Source organism: Rhipicephalus microplus, chromosome 7 (assembly GCF_043290135.1).
Source record: "Rhipicephalus microplus isolate Deutch F79 chromosome 7, USDA_Rmic, whole genome shotgun sequence".
NCBI lineage: Eukaryota > Metazoa > Arthropoda > Arachnida > Ixodida > Ixodidae > Rhipicephalus > Rhipicephalus microplus.
In genome coordinates, this window is record NC_134706.1 from 64,441,608 (window position 1) to 64,461,346 (window position 19,739).

Consider the following 19,739-nt stretch of genomic DNA (forward strand, 5'->3'; position numbering starts at 1 on the left):
TGCTGGAGCTGAGTCTGAGAGGTCACGTCAACATACGTAGCCGGCATACCCGCTGCAAAGGATGGAGGTCGTGCGGCAGCTTCGGCGTAAGTCAGTGGGGCGGGCGCTTGAACGACTGGAGGCGGCCTGGCGACCACTTGGGCGTAACTTGAGGGTACAGGAGCCGGAAGCTGTTGTGGGTGGTACGCAGGCATAACCTCCGCTATTTCCTGCTCAATCGCTCGGCGGATGGGGGGGAAATTGGTAGTGGCCGATTGTTGAGCAGCCGGTGGGTGGGCGAAGGGCAGGAGAGAGAACTGCCGTGCGATTTCCTCACGTATGAAGGACTTGAGGTCTGCCAGCAGTGCCACCTGGTCACAGCTCGCCTCCAAGCCTGCAAGCCCTGCATCTCGTGGTGTGGAGCGACGGGTCATCGAACGCTGCCGGCGGAGCTCCTCGTAGCTCTGGCACAGCGTGATGACCTCAGCTACTGTGCCTGGGTTTTTGGCCAGCAGCATCGTGAAGGCATCATCGGCAATGCCCTTCATGACGTTCCGGATCTTGTCTGATTCGGACATGCTGTCGTTGGATTTCTTGCATAGGTCAAGGACGTCTTCAATGTAGCTGGTGAATGATTCACTGGCCTGCTGAGCGCGTTCGCGTAAGCGCTGCTCGGCTTGCAGCTTACGAACGGCAGGGCGGCCAAAAACGTTGGTGATAGCGGTCTTAAAATCGGACCAGGTTGCGAAATCAGACGCGTGGTTGTTATACCACATGCCGGCCACACCCGCGAGGTAGAAAACCAGGTTGCCGAGTTTACCTGCCTCGTCCCAATGATTGGGGACGCTGACGCGTTCGTACATGACGAGCCAGTCCTCGACGTCGGTGCCATCCGCGCCGGTGAAGACAGGTGGGTCGCGGATGCGGGGGACACCGGAACATGGCGTCGGCGCAGGAGGAAGCGTTTGCTGAGCGGCGTCTTGTTGCATGGTTGAAGGCACGGTACGGGATCTAAGCTCCAAGGGCATCGAATGTGAACCGAAGATGTTTGAAGGGCACAGCACTCTCCACCAAAATGTTAAGGCGTTTATTAGCCGGTCCACAGCGAGCAAGCACAATGGCGACAGTAATGGCCAAGCACGGGGGCCCAGCTCGAGCGGCGTCCTTGTTGGGTAGCCCCACTAGAAGGTACTCAAGAGTTCGACACATTTCATAGTTCGGAGGCTTCGCTACAATATATATATATATATATATATATATATATATATATATATATATATATATATATATATATATATATATATTGGCTGACAAGTGAGGTAGGTCTGCCACCCTCCCCCACTCGCGAAAGAGTTGGTACACCACTGGACATATATTATGCGGTGCATGACTTCCATGTCATCATTATCATGTTTGGACGTGAAATTTTCCTTTGTTTTCTATTGAAGTCATCTGATACCAAACTTCGATGTGAAACTAGAGAAACGGCTGCGAGCGTGCTATGAGAGTAGCATGTGGTCCAGTTTTACATGACACGCATGCCATGATTATCATGTTTGGTCGTGTCATTTACCTTCATCGTCTGTTCGCGTCCTGAAATACCGAATTTGGTATATGTAAAGCCAGTGTAACGGCCACGAGCACATCATGACTGTGGTATGTAGTCATCTCGTTACATGACACGCGTTTCATGATTGCCATGTTTTCGTCAGTTGCATTCCTTCGTCGTTCATTCACGTCCTGTAATACCAAACTTGGTATATGTGAAGCCAGCGAAACGGCGGCGAGCGCATCATGAAGAGTCCAATCACTCCGACGTAACGTGGACGCGCGCACAAGCTTGGCGCAGCGACGCAACGCTAGCAGAACGCGAGCACTCTATAGTCGGACGCCAGGCGCGACCGACGTGGCCAGCGTCCGTCGGCGCAGCCCGGCGGCCACCAGCGCGATATGCGACATGCTGTATTTCACGCCGACGACATTACCAGACAGCACCGCGTCGCCTTTCTTCGTGACGGAGGGACGCCGGGCGCGCTTAAACGCGCATGCGGCATAACAACGCAGCGTGGTGCGAGCCAACGAGTATGTAGCAGACAGATCGGCGCCTGGCGTGGCATCGCCGGAATGACGCGACGAAACGAACGTCGGCGCGCACGTCAGCCGGGCCACGTCGAAGTGTATTGGCGCCTTGACTGTGGCATGTAGCTATGTTCTTACATGACACGCATCTCATGATTATCATGTTTGCACCAGTCACATACTTTTGTCATCTATTCACGTCCCGTAATACCAATTTTGGCATGCGAAGCTACTGCAACGGCCATGACCACGTCATGAGTGTATTATGTAGTCATGTTGTTACATGTCATGTGTGTCATGATTTTCATGTGAGGGTTCGTCGCTAGTGTTCGTCATGCAGTGATGTCATACCATACACGTTTAGCAACTTGTCATGTGAACGAAACCTCCGCAAGAGCAACAAGACCATGAAATGTATATCATGACATTCATGGCATACACGTCATTGTTTCCATGTTATGACTCGTTACTATTGTTCGTCATATAGTTATGTCATACCATACCAATTTTGGTATCGATGCGATATCGAAACGGCCAGGAGATCTAGAATAGATAGATAGATAGATAGATAGATAGATAGATAGATAGATAGATAGATAGATAGATAGATAGATAGATAGATAGATAGATAGATAGATAGATAGATAGATAGATAGATAGACAGATAGACAGACAGACAGACAGACAGACAGACAGACAGACAGACAGACAGACAGACAGACAGACAGACAGACAGACAGACAGATAGATAGATAGATAGATAGATAGATAGATAGATAGATAGATAGATAGATAGATAGATAGATAGATAGATAGATAGATAGATAGATAGATAGATAGATAGATAGATAGATAGATAGATAGATAGATAGATAGATAGATAGATAGATAGATAGATAGATAGATAGATAGATAGATAGATAGATAGATAGATAGATAGATAGATAGATAGATAGACGAGACAGGGACAAGCGTAACTTTCAACCTTGTTGTTATCTGCATTTGCATGCTTTTATTTTATGGCTCCTGAATGATTTCCTTGATTGAAGTGCTGCCGGCGTACACTCACTACTGCGCAGGGCCAGCAGCCAATCGCAGCAAAGCCAGCAACAACAGCAGCAACAATCCCAGCGCACGGCTTCTGCCCCTGACGGATCCGCGGCGTCCGCAGAATTGTGCGTTCCTTCCTCATTGGCCGAACAGCCACAGCAGCATCACACACAGCAGCAGCATCAGGTGGACATGATCTGCGGGACGACCGGTAGTCTGCAGCCGGTCATGCTCAACACGGGACATTGCCCTCCTGCCACCTCACCCTACAACCGAGGTAGGTGTACTTTCTCGGATCACGTTGGCTATGTATGGTACGACCAGTGACTTCATCCGGGGGGTGGCATGCTGGGTACGGGCCCTTTGAGAAAGCTCTTTCTGCGATGGAAGACAGAGCACGGAATGACACTGAACGAGGCTTGCCTAGCCCCCCCCCCCCCCCCCCTAAAATTCAGATTGCGACCCCTTTTTCCCCTCCTCGAAATGAATTTCTGCTTACGCCACTGGGCACGGCACAAAGAACTTTATTGAGATCATCCTGAGGAAAGTCAGCTGGCGGGTGTAGCCAAAAAATTTATTCCTTCAAGAGTCAATCAGCAAACAATATAGGAAAGGGGGTGGGTGCAGTTTGTACAAAATGTCAGAAAGGGTTACTATATATATTTGCAGGGCCCTTCCGTGTATTATAGAGAGAAATTCAATTCTGTGGAGAAGATTATCGCCAGAAATCCAAAGATATATGAATATGGCCGATTTCAACCTTCAATGTGACTGAATTCTAGACGTATTTTGAGTTCTATACCACGATAACCAATCTACACACTGTGGCCATAGGGGTACCTTATTAAAAACATGCTAAAGAGCAATCATGGCTATGAGTATGTTTCAATACTCACTGTAGACGGCTAAATAGACAGCTAAGTTGACGGCGGCTATCTGAAGTCCGATTCCAGTGCTCACGTAGCCGGCGAACAGACCGCTTCGAGAATACGGCATCATAGACAAATGCGATGCAGGCCACTTTGCTGTCTAAAGAAGATGGCGGCTCAGCAAACTGCTCGATAGTTCATATATCACCCGCGTTGTCGTCTGCCCTGAAGAATACACTTTTTCAAACACTCAATGTTAGTAACATTAAGTTATTTTTAGATTTTAACACACTATGAGCTAAACAAAATAACATTGATATGTGGGGTTTAACGTCCCAAAACCACTATATGATTATGAGAGACGCCGTAGTGGAGGGCTCCGGAAATTTAGACCACCTGGGGTTCTTTAACGTGCACCCAAATCTGAGCACACGGGCCTACAACATTTCCGCCTCCATCGGAATCGGAAATGCAGCCGCCGCAGCCGGGATTCGAACCCGCGCCCTGCGGGTCAGCAGCCGAGTACCTTAGCCACTAGACCACCGCGGCGGGGCAAACAAAATAACAGGTACGCTTGTTTATCTTAGCCTTTTTCCTCAAAGCGAGGTGGCGCTTCGTCGCCTAGAAGCCGTCCAGACGTGTTCCATTGCAGGTTGCAGCTGAACAGTGAGACCTTTTGGTGTGAATCCCGGTGAAATATATGTTTCCAGGTTTGAAGCATGTATTTCGAACCTCGCGCGCTTATCAACATTCTTTCTTAAGGCCATGAAATCACGAGACCAACATGTGCTTCAGCGGGCCGTACCTGACGGGTTGTTGGGTCAGTCCCTGCGTGGGGGAGAAGCACTGTCACCGGCCGCCTCTGCGTAGTTTCGAGTCGTGTTGTAGGGGCTGTTGCAGCAGGGTTTGCACACCCTAACCTCGCTGCAGGGTGCGCACACACATGGTGACCACAGATACGGCCGAAGCCTCCTGTTCAGACTTTGAGTACAAAATTAAAGGCGACCTTAACTGTCACTCAGCCAACGTGGTATACAAAATTCCCTTTGAGGTGCGCAAGCAGGAATATGTTGGACACACAGAAACCGCGTTCCATTTGGGCTTCAACAACCACAGGACACAAGTAAAGGGCCTCCCCGATTTGCCCTTCTCCAAACATATCAACCTTCCTGGTCACTCTTTCGAACGCGTAAGTGTCATACTCCTACAATCCGGCTTCCAGAACACACGGGAGCGCGAACAGCGGAAGTCATACTTCATAAAGAAATTCAGATCACTTACTCACAGAATCAACAAGAGACCTGGGCGACTGACGTGCCTCCGCGAAGTTTCGTGAAACACAGAAAGTGATTGATTGATATGTGGGGTTTAACGTCCCAAAGCCACCACATGATTATGAGAGACGCCGTAGTGGAGGGCTCCGGAAATTTAGACCACCTGGGGTTCTTTAACGTGCACCCAAATCTGAGCATACGGACCTACAACATTTCCGCCTCCGTCGGAAAATAGAGAAAGTGAAATACTCAATTAATCTATTTATACATACGTGAAGTCGCACACATAGGATGGTCGTTATAGCGCGTGAAAATAAACGAATTCGATGCTGTGTGCATCAACCGGCCCGTGTTAGTATCATTAGATTTTATTTTTATTTTTTGGTAATTTTATTTATTTGTTTATGTTTTGTTTGGTCATCCTTTAAAAGAATATCCATTCATTTATTTTGAGTATGACTCGTTATACACTTTTCTGCAGCACAGGGCACATGGGGGAGGGGGCACATTAGCTTTGCATCGTGGCCAATGTTTTCCTAAAGCCGGAGCTGGTCGCATGTTTCTTGTGTGTGTGTGTGTGGCCCGACGCCGCGGGCCAGCCGCCGAACCACGTGAAATTTAACTCGATCCATGTGTGGGATGCGAATAAGCGGCAATATATTTCACTTTTTCCCTTTTCCATGGTCGCCTCAGCTGACAGCGCGTCTTATCTATCCCTAGTACCAATGCATGGATTAGACGCCCGCTTCCGGCGGCTCTCCGTCGCTCCTTTCTTCTTCTTCTACTTGTTATTCTTCTTGTTGTCTGTTACATGCCTCGTTCGCCCGTTTGTCTCGTTTTTTTTTCTTTCTTTTTTTTTCGTTTTGGGCGTCTCCAAGCTGTGCGGGTGGCCCTCTGCTACGGGAACTTGTATCATTCCGCTTAGATCCTCCGAGGAAGGCTGGTACACCAGCGGAAGCTGTTAGGATTAAATAAATATTTTATTGTTTTGTTTCCTAAACTGCACTATTCTCGATATATATATATATATATATATATATATATATATAAAGGGAAGAAGTGTATACCTAAGGGCTCGCTTTTCCGTGTTTTGACACAATATAATGAGATCTAACAGACAGTAATGCCAAGGAATGTATAGGGGAAGTTATTAGAACCAATGAAATGTAAATAAAAAGAAAGAAAAGTGGGTGAAAAAATAGCCAGCCGTGAGCAGGAATCGAACCTACGACCTTCGAATTACGCGTTCGATGCTCTCTCTCTCTCTCTCTCTCTCTCTCTCTCTCTCTCTCTATATATATATATATATATATATATATATATATATATATATATATATATATATATATATATATATATATATATATATATATATATATATATATATATATATATATATTGTCGGATGAAGAGAGCCGTCCGCGGAGGACCACAGGTCGCTAGCATATATATATATATATATATATATATATATATATATATATATATATATATATATATATATATATATATATTGTCGGATGAAGAGAGCCGTCCGCGGAGGACCACAGGTCGCTAGCATGAAGAGCGCTGGACACGCGTGTGACATTCGTGCATTAGGGCGACAGCGCACGCTTGAGGAGTCTTTTCGATGCTTGTTCTCTTCTTGAATGCTGGCTTCTGGCACGTCCGAACGGCGCCTGGCATTGTCGCCGTCGCTTGAATTCGGCGTGCGCTTTCTTGAGCTCTCGTTTGTGACGCCCAACCTTTCTGAATGACTTTTGAGAAAGAGACAGTGAGAATTTATTGCAAAGCTGAAAAGTCGGCTGGAACTAGTGCGCTTTCTAGCCTGACACTCAACACAGGGAATAAGGGAAAGGGAAGAAAAAGGGGATTAAGAGTGGTGGTGATGGGGATAGAAAAAGGTGTTTCGTATGTACAGTAGCCAGCACAGTACACAGCTTAGTATCCAGTCCAGTGCTTTTGATACAATAAAGAACAGCTCTTCTAGCAGTTTTTGATGCCATTTAGACGCTCATTACTGGCGAAACGCTGCTTTTACTAAGTGATGTTCATGCGATGCCTTCCAGCGTTAAAGTTAGCGTCTTCCTTTGCATTGCGTACAACGACTCTTAGTCTGACGTGGTTCTGTACGGCTCCCAGAATCAAGAGCCTCCTAAGCTTTCAACAACTCATCTGGTGTTCTACATGGCACCCCTTATTATCACACCTTTGACCGTGACACAATTTGGTGTTGATGTATTCACGTCACTTCATCTTTTGTGAAGTTGTCGTCACGTCACGAACACTTCAGTATAGAGTTACATCGCAATTTGTTCTCTGTCACCGACGACAACGGTCGCTTTTCTCATTTGGCGATGCCGCTTAACCGTTCACCTTAATAACACTATGCTTGTGCATCCCTTGGACACAACCCAAAGGATATTCTGCTTGTATTTGTCAATAATTTGCTCGCTTCTACAGCCAAGGCTGCTGCATAATAAAAATCAAATGGGGCTTCACTACTTCGAAACACGAACAAGTGCGTCGCACGGCCACACCACGATTTCTATTTCATGTATCGCGATTCGTGTATTGGCGCCTTGACTGTGGTATGTAGTCATGTTCTCACATGACACGCATTTCATGATTATCATGTTTGCATCAGTCACATACCTTCGTCATCCATTGGAATCACGTAATACCGCATTTAGCATATGTGGAGCTAGTGAAACGGCCGCGAGTGTATCATCAGTATGGCATGTAGTCATGTTGTGTCATGGCACGCATGTCGTGATTATCATGTTTGGATGTGTCATTTACCTATGTCGTCAATTCGTGTCGCGTAATACCGACTTTGGTACATGCCAAGCTAGGGAAACGGCCACGAGTGCATCATAGTCATGTTGTTACATGACACGCATCTCATGTTTATTATATTTGCACCAGTATCATACCTCCGTCATCCATTCACGTCGCGTAATACCGAATTTGGTATAAGTGATGCGAGCGAAACGGCCACCAGCGCTTCAAGAGCGTGGCATGTAGTCGTGTTGTTACATGACACGCATGTCATGATCTTCATTTTAGGGTCTGTCGCTTGTGTTCGCCATGCAATCATGTCATAACATACCTGTTTTGCAATACGCCATGTGATCGAAACCACTGCAAGAGCTGCAGGACCGTGAAATGTTAATCATGACATTCATGACATTGATGCCATGATTTTCATGTTATGACTAGTCGAATATGTTCTTCATACACTCATGTTATGTCATGCCAAGTTTGGTATCGATACCATTATCGAAACGACCAGGATAGCTAAAAGTCGTGGGTGGCTGGATAGATGGCTGGATAGATAGATAGATAGATAGATAGATAGATAGATAGATAGATAGATAGATAGATAGATAGATAGATAGATAGACAGATAGACAGACAGACAGACAGACAGACAGACAGACAGACAGACAGACAGACAGACAGACAGATAGATAGATAGATAGATAGATAGATAGATAGATAGATAGATAGATAGATAGATAGATAGATAGATAGATAGATAGATAGATAGATAGATAGATAGATAGATAGATAGATAGATAGATAGATAGATAGATAGATAGATAGATAGATAGATAGATAGATAGATAGATAGATAGATAGATAGATAGATAGATAGATACGCTCAAAGTCGCCAAAGTTCGCCAAGAAATGCTTCGCATTTAAAACCTGGGCAACATCAGGAAAGCACGCACGTCATGCAAAACCTAGATAGAACAACTCCTTATCATGTATGGTCACAGAGGGAACACTGGCACACGACTCGGACATCTCGCGAATATGCACAGCCTCAATAAGCTCGCACACTTTTTGGTTTTTATGCCGAAACAGCACAGAAGTCCCATCAAAGAGTGGCACGCAGCCGCATTCCCTGCAGTGGGCTGCTAAATGAAGGCCGGACTGGCCTTTCAGAGAATTAAGATGTTCCCGAAGCCTAACATTTAGACAGTGACCTGTCTGACCCACGTATACACAATTGCATGACAACAGTATGGAGAAGACAACACCAGTGATACAAGATACGTAATTATAAACATTAGCAGGCAGCCGAATTCCCACTTGTTTGATTGGTTTAATAACGGATAAGCATTTAGGGACTGTCATGCGCCAAGCACATTTTGTTTAAAGAAAAGAATGGAAACTTAATTTCTTTTTTTTTCGTATTTTTTATTGTGTATGCAATAAGTAAATGTATTTTTATAGGCAGCTGACTCAGAAGTATAACGAGATCAAGCATGAGTGCTTTTCATGATGACTTAAGCGAACTGTGGCCTTGCCTAACTGGTTCCATCGGCAGCGCTACAGTATTCGGTTCCGGGGCAGCTTCACACTCTGCCGTCGTAGAATACCCAGTATTCTAAATCTTTACCCACTTTTTCTAAACATAGAGAAGTTCTTAGCTTCACCTGAACATGTTAGAACGGCTTAACGTTCTTCTATAGTAGGGAACCATGTGCATGTACTTTAAACCATTATACACTTTTTCTAAACACATATCCTGGTGTGTCTTAAAGGGATTGTTTTTAGCACATGCGAAGAAGCATAAGTCACTATGAAGCTGTAAATGTGCAAACTCGAGGGTGCACAACCATGGTCGCCCCATGCTCCAGCAAACATGCAGGTGCGGTCGCATAATGTGGTCGAGTCGTACTTTTGATCACGTGACTTTTTGCGGTGTTTGTTGACGCAGTCAGCCACATTTTTTTTTATGTGGCGATGCGTCTAAGGCTGTGGCCTGAAAATGTATCGTTCAACTTAAACCACAATCATAATTTCTGCATCCGTATTACTGAACAGTTTATAAATATGGCTTCTTATACCAACTCCTACCAAGTATACGACACCAAATAAGTTGTTACATACCTTAATGTGCACCCCATCATATGCAACCCTTAGATAAAACAATACATTTTATATTTATTTTTAATGAAGGTATTTGGATGACTCACACCGATACCTCACAAGGCAGCATGGATGATAGCAAAGCACGTCACTCGTTACTGGTGCACTCAAAAAGTTTTCGAACTATAGCCAAGGTAGTCTTGACACTATAGACTGTTTGAGAAAACAGTATTTGTCCTAAAGAACCGCTTTTGCTGAAAATTAACCCGAATGTCCCCAGTCACGACAAGCGTCATCAGCAAACCGCAACACGTACAACGACATATTTTCTTTTTTATGGGAAAGCTTTTTATGTCTCATCAAATGCGAAAGCCGACCGGCGTCCCATGTCGGCGTCAATCCGAGTGACGCGAAAACTTAGCATCACGTGATGACTTAACCACGTGGCGTAATGATGCCGTTACAGATCACAAATTTTTGGCGCAATTATGACGGTACCTTGACGTCACGTGATTACGTCACCTCATGACGACGCAGCTTGGTCAACCACGGGCGTGGGCAGAATCTTCTTTCGAGGCGAGGGGCACCTCCTCGACTTGAAGCGGAGTCTGGACAGGCAGATGTGGTCGAGTATTGTTTTGGGCTCATCAGGCCATTCATCAGAAGGAAGTTGTAAAACAGTTGCATCTTAACGGTACTTGTCTACGCAACAGAAACCTCAGTGCTTACAAAACATGTGAAACTTTAATTTGAGGCCGACGTAGCGAACGAAGCAAAGGAAGATTATAGGTGTCTTTTTAAAAGCCAGGAATAGAGCGGAGTGTTCAGGGAAAAAAGAACTGTTAAATACAGTTCACTCGAAATCAAGACAAAGCGATGGGCATGAGCAGGGCATGTATAGCGCGTCGGCAGTATAACCGCTAGTCACTTGAAGTGACTTGATTCCAAAAGAAGGCAAGATCACGAAGAGTAGGCAGAAAATTCGGTTGGCAGACGAGGTTGAAGCCTGCGGGGATAACGTGGTATAGTAGAGGGCAGATGATCGGATTGGTTGGCGGAACATCGGAGAAACCTTTGCCCTCCAGTGAATGTATTCAAGAGGGTGATGGTGGTGATGATGGTAACTTACACGCTCCAGGAGCAAAGCGCTTTCGTTCATTGAATCTCTCACTATACACTCAACAAGTTAGATGGCCAGCGTCTATCAGAGGAAAGAATACTACGTCATCGTCCAGACTCAACGTCGCAGAATACGGCCGTGAAAGCGCTGTCTCTCGCCTGCTGCTTTTGCAGCAAGTGTGTTTCGATGGCTGAGTGAGCGCGGGAATCAAGTGTTCCAATGAGAAAGTCGGAGTGGATTCACAGCGGGAGTAACTCCAAGGAGCAGGAAAAGTTGCTCCACCAAAATCGGTGGAGTGGGCTGGTACTTGGCGTGCCGTACTCCGGTGACGGTGACGGGACGGGTTGTTTGACCGCTCTGTGAGTGACGCTGGCTTCGGGGTTGTCGAAGCTGTCGCGTGTTTTAGCAGTGATGGTAGACGACATGGCCGACAGGGCAAATCACTTCGTTGCAAAGTGACAGTGGACAACCGCATACGAACAGTAACTCAACGGAATTAGACAGCGGAATAAGCGGAATGGAATACTACACGCAAGGCATCCTGGGCAACTCAAGCACTTCAGCTTCTACTTCCCCATACTTGCTCCAGCAGCGCTGATTGTGTTCCAATCGTGGATTTGGAGGCGTTGCTTTACGCCAAAGCCGAGTGCTCGCTCGCAGAGCCCGTCGGCTGCTCCGACTTCGTTATTGCGATTTACCATGAGTGGATTGTTTTAAATGCAAAGCAGCTCTTTCACTAGCCTTTGTAACGCTTTCCCGTGGGTCCGCACAACCCCCTCGCCGCAGGTGTTGGAGCGGTGCCAAGTAGGGCAAGTTGCAGCTGCGCGTTGACGTCACTCTCTCCCTCATCAACAGCAGCTGCCACCTTCTCTGCCCGCCCACAACATACTTCGCTTGGCCCACTCCTCTGCCAGCAATGCTCGACCACACGTCGAGTGGGAACACTAGACCAATCTAGTTGTGCGTCCGCAACAGCCGTATACTGACGCGGCCTGCCACTGCAAATGGCTAGCAGGCAGCATCTGTATGGCTGCTGCAGATGTGTGACTATATCTCGTTTATCTGCGATGAAACTTACATGAAATCCAATGGACCTCCGTGTCTTTGCGTTTCAAACAAACGTTTACACAACTAAACGCTACAACGAGTTTCCGTTCAAATCGTTCTTCCAGCACCAGCGTCGACGCCCGTCTCAACCGGGCCTACGCCGTGCGCACCACTGCTGCTTCGCATTCCATATAGGTTCTCTTCGGGAAGATGGTCCATAAGTTTTTTGTGTATGCTTGCCTGGGTCCACCTCCTGTTCTTACTTATTTTTTATATCTCTCTTTCAACCCCTTACTTTTTATCTCCAGTGCAGGGTAGCATACCGGATCCTAGCGACTGGTCAAGCTCCCTGCCTTCCTCTTTTCTATATTATTTCTCTCTCTCTCAATCTCTCACATCGTGTCATGCAGGTCAGTGCGCCTCGCCACCGACGCCTCCGACGACCCCGCAGCACGTGGCCGTTGCTGCGGCTGCCACGGGTCGCTTCCTGGGCGCCTCGGCTGCTGCCACCTTGGCGCACGACGCCCTCAGCTCCGTGGCGCAAACCGGCGGCATTGACTGCGCACCACAGCTACGAGGTGAGCGCCAACGGCCACTGAGTTGGCATATCGTTATCTGATGAAGGCACAAGCGATGAAGATTAAATTAAAATAACTTGAACGTCTTATTTATCTTTCATTCAACGCTAAAGAAAAGGAGCTGTCGCAAGAACCTACTCGCCGTATTCGCTTGACTAGGTGGATGCCCCTTTATTAAATGACAGCCACGAATAGTGCGTAGGACGTACATAACAAAAAAAACAGAAAAAAATGAAGAACACAATATAAAAAAGTTACATGTAAGTCGTTAATTCTTTAACGGTGGTTTAAATAACGAGCCCGTGTGTTAATCAGTTTTAGAGCGATGAAAGAAATGTAAAAAAAGAAGGACACAACGGTAAAAATGAGGCCTTATATAGAACTCGAGAAACGCCCGGTGAAACCGGATAACGTTGCAGTGTATTCATAAGAAGACATGTCATGAAGCTCTTGCGATCATATATTTACAATATCAGGAGGCTGTTTAAGAAATTAAGATGTTTGATCGCTTGTTTTCTGTGGTAGTAAAATGAAATTTCTGTTTCCTCATCACATGGATAAGTGGAGTAGCCAAAGCGTTATCTACTTCATCCTCCTCATAGCAGCAGAATGAAGTGCTAAAGAATCTAACAAAACTAAAGGATTTTGTATTTGTCTCCCCGAAAGAAGCTTCGCCCTTCCTTCAACTAAGACCGCTGCAAACATCGCGTTAGCAGTGGAGTTACACTTTGACGTCACTTAGATGATCCCGTTTGTGTTAATCACATGATTTTGGGAAAGCCCACTTGATTACATGTACAGTCACTCTGTTTAACGTTTAGAAAGATGACTTATTTTGCGCGTCAGAAAAATAAAGACTAAATGAATAAGTTATTTTTTAGGAAACTTTCTTTCTGAAAAAAATGCATAATTGCCAGTTTTGTTGAAAGCAGTGAACAATATGGTGGCCTTGCAGTAATACGGATAATATATTACAATTTGTGTGTGTATAAAAGTAGAAATGATATTCCTATAGCCCGGCTCGAACAGCTTGAAAGCTTCAAAGAAAGTTGTTAGAACGTTTGTAGTACTTCCGTATCACTTCTACCAAGCAGGAAAAAAAAGCAATCAGAATAAAATTTTTATATCAAGGCATTGAGACTCCGCATTCTTATCCTACATCTAGGCAACAACTTAACGGGGGCTAAAAGGAATGAAAAATATTAGCGCTACACATGCTTAAAACAGTAATATGCAATCAGTGACGTGAGATAGCCGTTTTTTTTTTTTTCAAAACAAAAAATACCGCACCTCCCCGATCGTGGAGAAATGCGAATGTACACATGTGAGGATCTTCGACTCGACGTTGCCGTTTCACGGTGGTTTCCCGAGCACGGAGTTCCAAATCGGTGACTCACTTCAAGCGCATGCATTCGGCACTTCACGCTTTTCGCTTCGCAGCAGTGTCTTCTTCTCCAACCGATGATGACGTTGAAGCAACTGCGGTGACGCCAGCACCAAGGAGAAGCGCAATGCTCGAGTTGCATTGTGTTACACTTCGTCCTAGTATATTGTTGCAGCGAGTGATTCGACTACACCAACTTCCATCGCTATCAGGACATCAAAGCGCGTGCTCTGTGCATGATATATATATAGGTCCAAGCGTGGAGGGGAAGAGCGCCCGAGCTCTCCGCCGAGCGAGCTCCGCAATGCGAGCGCTCTCATCGGGTACGCTCCTCCGTTCCCTTACCCTCCACTGCTACAGTGTCTTAGGCACAGTACCGCTACTTCTAATGCCCCTAGATCAAACAAGTTTCATCTAGGGACCTTAGCTGCTCCGCGATGCGAGCACCATCACACACCCGCGCGCTCCTCCTTTCCGTTACCCACCACCGCTCACCACCTGCTGCTGTTGCAAGGCGCGGCGCAGCTGTTGCTTGGTGCGAGGAGGAGCGCGCGCTGAGAGATCTGTGCGCACGCCGACCGGGGACGCACGACAACCCCGACTAAGAAATGCATTCCCATTATAAAAAAATTCCTTGGTCGGTCCTGTATACGCGCTGTCAGCAATCGCGGTGCAAAGTTCTTCGTTTTAAAAACGTGCTGCTTTCGTGCAGTTTGGGAATAAATGTGATAGAAGTTGTATTGAAGGAAGTTGTACCTCTAACAAAAACATGTCATATGCGGATGTTATCAAGAATTTACGTAGCCCTGCTGAGATCGTATCGATGACAGATCCACTTCTAACCAACTTATAGTGGTGATTTCACGAATCCACACACCATTGTTCATCTCCCGAAAAATTTCAAGCATGGAGGGCGATGAGGTATAACTCGTTTGTACTTTTATCACGATAGGCGTGCTCAGGGAGGCGGGAAAAGGCGGCACCCCCCCCTAATCACCTGAAGAAAAGGGGGGCGGGGGGGGGGGGGCGTGAAGTTCGTTCCGCATTTTGACTTGATCGGGGGGGGAGGGGGGTACGGCGATGAGCCTCCACTCCCAATGAAGGCCAACCCTGAGCACTCCTATCGTTGTCACTGTCATAACATTAAGCAGATCCACCAACTAAGTTGTCTTTGTTGTTACTAATAATAAATGATTTGCGTACACAGGATGTAATGCGTATGTATCGCATACTGTACACAGCACAATATCCTACGCAAGCTTGTTAGCGTACAATATGTAATGAGCTAAGCTACCAAGCTCTACCACCTGTTGGCATAAGCTATAAATAAAGCATCCTACAGTCTAGGTAAATCACACCTCTTCCGTAGTGGACTTGGACTTACCTCTTAGAAGAATTTTCGAAGTCGCGCATTTTAAGGGTATTAAAATTAATTACGTAGCAAGCGATTGGTGGTTGAATGCTATTACTTGGATTCTGTTGTAAACACGAGTAACTACTCTTCCACCCCAAATTTCGTAGCCCTCCAATGGCTAGGGAAGACAGCAGAGGTGCCTCGGCTGCTTTCGCACAACGCAAAAGAAAAGACATCGGCACCATTTGCAATTTTGCGCCACGATACTCCGATCAAATTTTTAAGCTTAAAATATTCGAAGTACTGAATTCCGGACATTCTTTTCTTCTTTTTTGTGTGTGTGCGTGGGTGTGTTTAGCACATCACCACAGGCTTGCATACAGCTAAGTAAACTAAAGAGAGATCCTCAATGATAAATCTGCTGGCGTGCAAACCAGATTTCAGTCTGACGCACTGCTGTAGTGGCAAGTAGATTCACCTTCCTGTGACGTTCATTGTACAGGCAGTGTACTTAATATAGCATTGTTGAATTTTAACATTCCACCTAATTGTTTTCCCTCCATCTCGCACTCACAAAAAAATATTTTCAGGCCATGAAGGTGGCGCAACCAGTCGGTCTCTGGCCACGTGCAAATACGGCGGTGGAGTAGATCCCACGGGCACGGCCGCACAAGCATCCGCACACGCTGTTGCTATGACAACGGTCGACTCATACGTACACCTAGGGCTCAACCCAGCCGGCGGAGGGCAGTACGGACCATGTCCCGGACCCTGGAACGCACACAGGTCAGACATGCCAGTATTTCTGCCAATGTACGAATTTTTCTTCACTTCCTGTATTTTATTCTATTAAGGTGCACGCCTCATGTATGTCACTAAACACAAAAATCGACCGTCTGCGTGTTCGATGTTTGACGAGACCTGAAGATACTTTGCGAGGTCAGCGTCGGCGTCAACACGAGTGAAGAAAAAAAAACGTCATAATGCGATCATTTCACCATGTGACAACAACGTGACATCACAAAGCACCGAAAAATTTTACGTTATTCTAGCGTCACCGACGTCTGCTGATGGCATCATCTCATGACATCGCTGCTTGCTCACAGTGGGCCAGATTACGGATGGACGTCAGGCGCAGAGATATTGCAATGCCTCTTACCTGGGATGCAGGGCAACACCTTGCTAGTGTCGACAGCTTTCAATAACAGGGGGGGGGGGGGAGGAGATTGATGAAAAACTTTGACTGAGAGGGAAAGGATGACTTTCACCTTTAGTCATTCTAAACGGATGCACGAGATACTCTGGGAGAATAGGTGACCAGCAAAAGAGCGAGGAATTGTGGGATACACCGTCTGCTACCGGCTTCCAGTTAGAGAAAAGTAGACAACGGCAAACCGCTTCGCCGCTAGCCTCAGATTATCCGGGATTCGCGCGTTTGGTCACCCGTTTATCTTTGTCCTGATAAACCATGGTCAGTTGTTCAGCCATTAATTGCTCCAACTCGAGCGTGCAAGGCAAACGCAGGTATCAATTCTCTTGTAATGAAGACAAAAACGAGGTGGGCCGCGACTGTGAAGAGAGCCACAGCGACAGGTAGCCTTTGAGTACGGAACTTTGAAGCCAGAGTGTGCGAAAACCATTTTATCACAAGTACGTGTGTATTCCACACTGAAAAAAGCTTTCGCATGACTTTGCTGCGAATATTATATTGAGAAACAAACTGTCGCGCAGGCGTGCCTATAGCAAAGATAATATGGGAACGAGTGGGCAAAGTCCACCTGCCATACGAGATTAGCGCCGGCCATTTCACCCATATACATGACAAAAAACGCGAAAGCTTCGCTCAAGAGTAAGTTTACACAAAAAACTGGACGAGTTCATTTGCGATTATCTTGGTCAAACTGTGCGCCAGGACGGCACTCAAAGGAAGAAGTGCGTTAAACAAGCGCATGGTTTCAATTATTCGGCACCGTCTATGTCTGACTGTATTGTTTCAGTGCCGCCGTGCCATGGAGCTTGACCAACATCAGCGTTCAAATGAGCATCTGGCTTCGCCTAAGAAATGCATGTTATAGCGCGCTGAAGGCTAGAAAAAAAGAATATCTCAACGCACTCAATAAATGTTGCGCTTCATGCCGATCGATTGACGATGTCGGCCGAAGCAGCGATCCCGAAATGAACTCTTAGCACACTGCTACGGTAATTTCCATCCCCTGAGATCTTTAAAATGGCGACTTTTTATCTGCAGTAACATATCATACAAAGAAAACTGTTTGATGTATCGACTGATCTGCTAGCCAAGCTGACAATACCCCCGAGCAGCATAAAAGCATTGCAGATCGTTTTAGTGCGTCAAAAAAGTTTCCGGACCGTTCATGGCTTTCGTAGCTTGTCATCGTCACAGTCACGGTTGTCAAACAAAAAAACATCTAAAGCACTGACATTGCACGGCCAGGTGCATTTTTCCAACGGAGCGCTACAGAAATGCGTGCATGCCGCTGCTGACCCGCATGGTGCGTCGAACTGGAAGCCGTCGTATCCCACAGTTCCCTGCGATTTTCCATTTTACCGGTCACCTATTAGAAGCGATGCGCTACGTCACAGCTCATTGTGCAGTTAAACGCACCGTCTATAACGTGATAACAAGCACCCACTCGCTTCGTTTTCTCGTGACTGCGCTGAATGTCAACCGTTTAAAAACGCAAGCGATTACGTACAATTTTACCCGCTGGCGTAAACGAGAAAACAGGAGGAAGAGAGGTTGGTGGAGGGGTTCAGCCGCTTTCTGAAAATCTTCAACCCCATCTATCAAAAAAAAGAAAGATTCTGGCTAAGACCCTGCCCTGGTGTCACGTGTAAATATCTCAAAAACGTCGACGTGGACCACGCAGCACTGAGGGACAAAGAAGAGCGCGGTGGCACGGTTAGCACGAGGCGCGTTCGCAGTGTTCGGGCCAAGGCGTGCGATTCCGAGCTCGGACGAGCGAGACGTTTTGCCGGGCGAGACGTGGGCATGTGCACAGCAGTGGAAGTGCTCGAACCGTCCTAAACATCGCACCTGGTTTTACCGCTGTTGCTTAGAGTGATTGCAAACTTAGTGAAAATTTCGTTGTACTTACTACGCGCGTTTTTTAACAGTCAGTGCGATGTCTGAGCAACTGAAATCTCTTTTACTACAGTGGCTGTCATCTGTTTGGCCCATTCTCTCAGTGATTTCACAATGAATTGCAACCTTACCCTTCGTGCAGGTTTGCCGACCAGTTCGGCCAAGACCGGTTCCGTATGGGCTCCTGCTTCGGCCGCGAAGACCACCCGCTAGATGGCTCGGCTGGTTCCATGGCTGCCGCCGCCGTAGACCGGTCTCACCCAGCCAACTCAGGTGCTATGTCGACCAACGCGGGAGTCGTGGACCACCACCACCTGTACCGCAACCACAACTATGGCACTGCGGCGGCAGCCGCCGACTTCCGGCGGTCTGCTCCAGCCGGCTTCGTCGACGCTGACGGCTACTGTTCCACACGCGGCGTACTGGGCGTCCAGAACTGCCCAGTCTTCACGCACGTCGTGCAGACCACGGCCCAGGACCAGGGTCTGTTCGGTGCGGACGGTAGGACGCAGATGATGGACGCTTCTTCCGGTGCATGCGCATACGGGACGGCGCAGGCTCTGGCTGGACACTTCCTGTCCCCCCGATAGCATCGTGAAAAAAAGTGTGGCAGATGTGCTCTGCAGATGGTGCGACACTGCGCATGAATAATGTGTGATCATCGGTGTCTGACTAAGAACGTGCGCCATTGGTGACGTGTACGATCGGTATCCTCAGATCGGTGCGCAAATAAATGAGTCCCTGAGAAGCACTTATGGCGCTTACAACGACGTGGAATCTATAATGTGCCGGTGTCCCTGCAGGCCTGTACAACATATCGGCAGTGGGTTCTACACAACTGGATGGTGGACCATCTTCTGCGGCTCATAGATAAAGCATTGCAGAAGACTCGATTGTTCGCTGAGTATGTGGTGACAAATTGGGCTAGTTCGGGCACACTTCAATAACACCGCTGGAAGCTTTGCCTTGCTGTGCCATTGTTTCATGGGACGTGTACCCGCAGTGCAACATTGAC

General features: G+C 46.9%; 1 protein-coding gene across 1 annotated transcript in view; it reads left to right on the forward strand.

The window, feature by feature from the left end:
• LOC119179204 (uncharacterized) overlaps window positions 1–19,509 on the forward strand; it is a 40,725-nt gene extending 21,216 nt beyond the window's left edge. Inside the window, exons 3-6 of the mRNA XM_037430275.2 lie at window positions 3,138–3,385; window positions 12,713–12,880; window positions 16,209–16,404; window positions 18,867–19,509. Coding sequence (XP_037286172.2) covers window positions 3,138–3,385; window positions 12,713–12,880; window positions 16,209–16,404; window positions 18,867–19,314 — 1,060 coding nt within the window. The 3' untranslated portion in view covers window positions 19,315–19,509. The remainder of the gene's footprint in view (window positions 1–3,137; window positions 3,386–12,712; window positions 12,881–16,208; window positions 16,405–18,866) is intronic.
• Window positions 19,510–19,739: the final 230 nt, after the last annotated feature.